This window comes from Chondrus crispus, genomic scaffold, assembly GCF_000350225.1.
Source record: "Chondrus crispus Stackhouse genomic scaffold, scaffold_23, whole genome shotgun sequence".
In the NCBI taxonomy this organism is placed as follows: Eukaryota; Rhodophyta; class Florideophyceae; order Gigartinales; family Gigartinaceae; genus Chondrus; species Chondrus crispus.
Window position 1 is genome coordinate 368,683 of NW_005179131.1, and position 6,459 is coordinate 375,141.

Consider the following 6,459-nt stretch of genomic DNA (forward strand, 5'->3'; position numbering starts at 1 on the left):
GATCTAAGACGGATGTGTACGTCAGTAATGCACGCTGATTGCGACTGTATTTGCTGGAAGCGCGTCCAAAACCGTTAGCAGTTGGTGATGTCACCAACAACCGCTGAGCATCAAGTGAGAATGAAAGGCAGCAGGTAAGTGTGTTGAAGACTCAGAGGATGTTCATTTGGAATTACAGTATGCTTGAGTCTTTCTGTTTTTGTGAACTGTAATGTAATATTTTTGTTCAAGGGATGCATACTGTAGCAGTGAGAAAGGGACCCTCTGGCAACCGGTAAAATATCAAAAGAGTCTTTGGGAGAGTCTTTGGGGGGATCTGGAGCGGATTCTAAAAGTTTGTGTAAGCCTCTGTCGTGGTTACGTGCCCATTTCATTACAGTGCATCGGAATGGCATGACATCAGGTCAACATGTGAACCTTTACAGAGAAAAATGTTTTGAGCATTTCCTGGAGAGGGTTGCGTAGGAGACTCTGACAAAGAATTCAGATGGGTTGAGAAGATTGCTTGGCATTTCCAGAGAGATGCCCCGACCGGTTGCCTGAAAATGCCGCTCTTCGGTGCCCTCTCCTGCCGTCCCTTCGTTCCTATTTAAACCAAATCCCCTTTTTACTGCACCTTTCTCCATAGGACCGACGCTCCCCTCACACCCAAACTACTCACCTTCTCCATCCTCTTCATAAATCGCTGAACCAGCGAACCATTTTCCACTTCCACAACATCCAAAGCACGAAGAAATCATGGCTTCCGGCGTGCAGGTGGACGCCAAGTGCGTAGATGCTATCCAGGCCCTCGTCAAAGGCCGCAAGTTCCGCGGGGCTGTTTTCAGGATTAGCGATGACATGTCTTTGGTCGAGCTGGAAAAGACGTATGACCCGAGTGACGCCTCCCCGAAGGCTGACTGGGACTCATTCACTAAGGATCTTCCCGAAAAAGACTGCCGATACATTGTGTACGATTTCTCGTACGTTCATCAGGGCGCCACTAAGCAGCGCGTGTTGTTTGTGCTTTGGTCTCCAGAGTATTCAAAGGTGAAGTCCAAGATGATCTATGCTTCTTCGCAGGAGGGAGTCGTGAACAAGTTCGAGGGCATTCAGCGTCAGCTGCAGTGCACGGATGCCGAGGACCTCGAGTATGACGTCATTGCCAAGCAGCTTGCTGCGCATACCGCAGGATATTAAGCTCAAGGGAGTTGGTGAATGTACTTTGTTTGCATCGTATTGTCAGATGTATTACAGATTGATGAGGGTAGGATAGGAGATACGATGCTCTTCGTCGCTTGTGGTGGGCACATGATGCGGATAGACCGCAGCAGGGGTTTTGGTTCACGGATTCTGTAAGTTTTGGCTTTGGTTCCTTAGTGCGACTGCAGTCTACTGTAGCTGCAAAGAAGTTTCATTTGTTTTGTTTGTTTAGTGGGTAGCGTACTCAAGAAGCGAGGAGAATCTTTTGGATGGTTCGATGCGATGAGTAGTGCGTCGATGACATGTCCAGATGAGTAAATGAATGACGATGCAGTCGTGTGCATTTGAGTGTAGAGTATGAAACCATAGATAAATATTCACGGCGATCGCCAGAGACGTGCTGTGCGTCGCATCACTACCGGTTGTCTTTGGGTTGTCTTTAGCTCGACGGGGCATTCCAGCGACGCCGCCGTCCTACTAGTTTGAGAATGGCGGGGGTGACTTAGGGATATGGCGTGGTGCAGTGTCAGGAAGCAAGTTGCCCATGTGAGGGCATCTCTGTTGCGTCAAAAAAGCGGGAAAAGGATAGCTTTGAATTCATTTGACGATGACACACAAACGTGTACTGCCGGCGGGTTTCGCGCTGTACAGCAGCGGTCACCAATGAAAAGAAGATGTGGACTAAGTCACAGGACAAGACGCGCGTAGAACGAACAACGAATCGTTGATACTGTAGACTGGCTTGTACTGTAATGGATGCATCCAGGAAATGAAATTCCGCCACTTTGCTACTTTATGATAGAGCTTCAAAAATAGGGATGATTTATTTTTTCGCCACTTCGCCACTTCGCCACTTCTGTTTTGGCGAGCACTTACCCTCTCAGTTGGGAATCCCAACTTGCCCTGATCAACTCCCAACTCCACCATCCACAACTCACCAACACCAATCCGACTGCAATCTTTAGAAACCCCTTCTTTTCCTCCACCTGCCTCTGCCTGCCATGGAACCGATCCCTCTACCGACCCCCCCTCCACCAACCCCCCCTCTGCCGACCCTCCTGTCGAATCCTCCTCTACCTCCCCCTTCTGTGGAGACAGGCCTTACGCTCTAGTTCAAATAGTGGTACAAGTGTGTCAAGGACTAGTTCTTTGGTAAAGTTAAGGGAGACTAAAAAGTCGTCGTCACTGCCGCAAGATAGAATTGCGTTCCATGGCGTCTGTAGATTATTTTGCACGTGACACGGACGCAGAAGGGCGGGGCGTTTGTATTTTGGCGTTTTTCGGGACCTCTGTTTGCAGCGAGGTTGCTTGAGGATTTCTATAGTGACCAGAGTTGCCGCAAATGCCGCTGTAGACGCGGCAAGAGCAACAGCAGCGTCGCGAGTACGATGCATACTGCAAGTGGCAGAGTAGAAAAGTGGAGTGGCGAACATTCGCCACTTTTCACGACCTCTGATTGGGTGAGAAGTGGCGAAGTGGCGGAATTGTATTTCCTGGATGCACCCAATTGCGCGTTATTCTAAACTACGCAGGTCGCGTTCTTACCCGGCTTGGGCGTCTGTGGCTTGGCCTTGCTGGTTGCTCTTTGTGCACTCTCTGCGATAAGGCCCGCCGTATGGCAGGGACAGGGTGGCGTTTGAGGGCGGAAAATGGGGGCCTGTGACTCCAGGAAAGTGCTCCGCATCTGAGCGAGGATGCCTTTTGGTTCTAACGGCCAATTTTCACTCCGGCTGCCAGAGCCTTTCAACAGCCGTCCTGCTAACTGCCGTAGCGTGTTGGAATATCGGGAGTCTCGATTCGAGACCCAGTCCCGTAGCTGTGGGGCGGATGCGTGGTCATTGCAACTTGATGTGGGGATCAAGTCCGTGGACGTCGGTCAGTGCTTCTGTGCCGCAGGAGGCTTACTGATCGCTGACCGATTTTTGAGCTGTAATGCTCCCGAGTGGGATCCGATCGTTCTTGATCTCCGGCACCCCTTAACCCTATCACATCCAATCTCATCGAGAACAACCCTGCTCCCTTTCCGTCCGCAACCGACATTAACCATCTCTCCCCGTTCCCTTCCGCTCCCATTACCATTCCGTCCGCAATCAGACCTCCCGCCCCACCATGGCTCCCACTCCCAACTTCATCCTCCCCACCCTATTCCGCTCTTCCTTCCTCTCGTATACGCTCTCCACCCCCCGACATCAACTCCACCAGCGTACCCCCTTGCCACGTACCGCTCCCCATCCCACACCATGTATGATCCAGTCCCCCCACAACGACGGGCCCCCCGAGCTCGACGTTTTCTTTGACAAATCTCGCCGCAATGTCGGCGCCACCGGCCCCCCAATCAATTTCTCCACCGGCCGCGCCCTGCTGCACAAGCACGCCGAGGATGCCGCCCAAACAGCGGCCGCCGCTATCACCACCGCCCTCGACGGACTGCAAACCAAGCCCCCTTCGTTTGCCCATGTCACCTACTCGCCTGATGTTGACGCGGACACAGTCGCACAGCAAGTCGACAAACTATTGCCTGGCGTACCCGTCGTGGGGAGGTCTGTGAATAAGAAGGACGCCGCCGGTACGGTCGAGGTGCTACTGCTACAAGGGGATTCGCCCGTCGGCTTTCATTCGGCGAGCGCGGAGGTGAGTAGCGACGGGAGCGAGCCGACTGCCATGGAGGCTGCGGCCAAGGAGGCAACTGTGAACGCGGTCAGCGCGCTGGGGGAGGGCGAGGAGCTCACTTTTTTGGTGTTTGCGCACAGCTCGGTCGGGGCTGGCGATGAATCGGCGAGACGCGGGATCGGCGAGGCGGAGGAAGGGGTCATTGCGTACGGCGGGCCAGCCGTTGGTGCGAAGGAGACGGGAACGGAGTGGAGTGTGCTGGGTGGGGTGGGGGGGGAGTTGCGTGTGACTAGGGGTGGGGATCAGATTGCAGTTGTTGCGGCTGTGGCGGGGAGCATATCGTTCTTGGCGTCGGCCGTCGTGAAGAGCTGGGCGCAGCCGGCATTTGTAGCACCGCTGGCATTTATGCAGGCGAAGTATGTGGGCGACGCGAGTTTGGATTTGTTGACGGCAATTCGGTACGATGATTGGGACAAGTTTATTTGGTGCTTAGGGGACGGAGGTGTGGATGTTAATGTCAAGTGGACAGAGAAGCAGAACCAGATTCCGTTGTTGGCGGCGTGCGCCAGAGCAAGGACGAAAATGGTCAGGTACTTGTTGGACAAGGGGGCGGATGTTGGGCATCGGAATGATGGAGGCTTTACAGCAGCGATGTATACGAGAATGTTGACAGAGTATGATCAGAGTGTTGTGAGGGAACAGCTGGATTTATTGGAGAAGGCAGGACTGGATACAAAATTGTCGGACGAAGATAGAGAGAGACTGGGCAGAGCGACAAATGGCAGGATTGTCGAGTAGGTAAATGTGAGATGGCCCTTGGAAGATTATTAGATGTGCTGGGGGGACAGCAGTTCGGCATAGGCACACATTGTGGACGTTCGAAAGCCTGGTGATTAGACGAGAGGGGGGAACTCTGGGCCGGCACTTGCAGATTGGTGTGGATCTGCGTGGAACAGAGATACAGTATGAGAAGAATTTTTGAAGGAGATGCGATGGACTTAAGAGTTTCCGAGGAAAGTTGAAAAAATGGCCCGGACTTACAGTATCGCTCTGGGAGAGCAGTTCTGATTGCAAGCCTCTACAGGTGTTGACATGATTTCCGCACACCGGGAGGGTTGGTCAAGTTTCATCCGTTGGTTCTTTCGCAATGTTTCTGTCGAAAATTAAAACGAAAGCGCGACGAAGTCACATCAAGTCGGTCCTCTTTTCAAAGTTCGAACAAAGCAACCCGCTGCAAAGTGGAAACGTGTTTTCTCCCGTAGCCGTGTTTGCTGGAGCCCTGGACTTTGATTGTGTAGCATACGGGTACGTACATATCACTATGAGGGAGCGGGAAGGATTGCGTAGTCTAAAGATGGCAAGAGCAAAGAAACGCAGTTTCGACGTATTATGTAAGGTTCTCCGCAGATGAACGTGCTTCAATACCGCACACAAACACTCAATATTGAACGAAAGCTACATTAGATGAAAAAGCCCGGAGGAGGAACCAGTATTCTCCAAGTGTAACGCTTCATCTTGTAAGGTTGTTCTACTCACCGACTTGGGGCGGGGAGGGGGATGGGGGCAGGGTCAGACGGACAAGGTGGCCTCGCCAAAAGGACTCAACTGGGTGGGGGAGCACGAAGCCGCGCAAATTCACATGCACGATTGCGGCCCTTCTGGGCCCTCTGCCAATGAACGCCCACCAACAACGGCAAAATAGACTTCTCCCAAACACTGCATTACAGCTCAATCCACGAGCGTGACCCGTCGGCGACGTGTGCCATTCGTATACAGTACAGTTGTGAATGAACACCTTTCGAGCTGTACATATTCATTACAGCCACGGGATGTCAAGAGGCGTGAGACGCACACAGTAAAGAACAGCTCAGGATCAGACGTGTAAGTTGCACTAGAATCTGACTGTACTCATCGGGGTACTTGCATTCGGAAGGAATGCATGTATGGATCGATGATTGATAATGTGTATTGGAGAAGGCGCTTGCATTCAGGAGGAATACAAGCGCAGTTCTATATTTATTACCAGGATGGGTAATTAAATGCTAAAAGCTCGAAGTGAGCATAACCGTGCTTGACGGTAGAAGCACGATGCCCGCAGGCTGACCTGAGCGCGGAGGGAGAGAGTCCAGAGACTCTATATATAGTTGATGGTTGACCCTAGGGTAGAAGGGAAAAAGGGTAGTGACCTGACAGACCAACAAAAGACTTACATTTAGGAGACTGGCAGTCTCCGGGCATTTGTGCTCCCCCACCGTGTTTGTAGAGTAGGACCCTATCAACTGCAACCACTTGTCCTTCTACCCGCTCGCCTACGATGTCGGGATCAGGATTTGTCACAACAGTACAGTGTTTTGCACATCAAAAACCAGGCGGCAGGTCGTCCACGCGTTTCTTAATTGCAACCCTCTCCGTATCCTACAATGCATAATGTACAGTGAGGTGCCGTGTGTACCGAGTACAGTAGCCACGGCACATGTCGCTGTGTACCACACAGCGCACGTCACAGGCTGCTTGGGCGGCTCTAACGTTCGGGAATTCACAAGAAGGCAGATGGTTTTACGAGGCTGCCTACTCTGCGACTGTATGCACAGAATGGCACGCCTTACTAGTTCGCACGATCGTTGCGTATGTCTCGCTCTTTGGTGCCGCGCCTCGCAGGTGCAGCTG

At 52.3% G+C, this 6,459-nt stretch overlaps 1 protein-coding gene across 1 annotated transcript; it reads left to right on the plus strand.

The window, feature by feature from the left end:
• The first annotated feature begins 738 nt into the window (after positions 1-738).
• CHC_T00004393001 (hypothetical protein) lies at positions 739-1,179 on the plus strand. Its single transcript, XM_005716222.1, has one exon. The coding sequence runs from the start codon at positions 739-741 to the stop codon at positions 1,177-1,179; it is 441 nt and encodes a 146-aa protein (XP_005716279.1).
• Positions 1,180-6,459: the final 5,280 nt, after the last annotated feature.

What these genes read in the sequence shown, in the direction of transcription:
- CHC_T00004393001 (XM_005716222.1), top strand. Translation starts at nt 739, where the DNA reads ATGGCTTCCGGCGTGCAGGTGGACGCCAAGTGCGTAGATGCTATCCAG.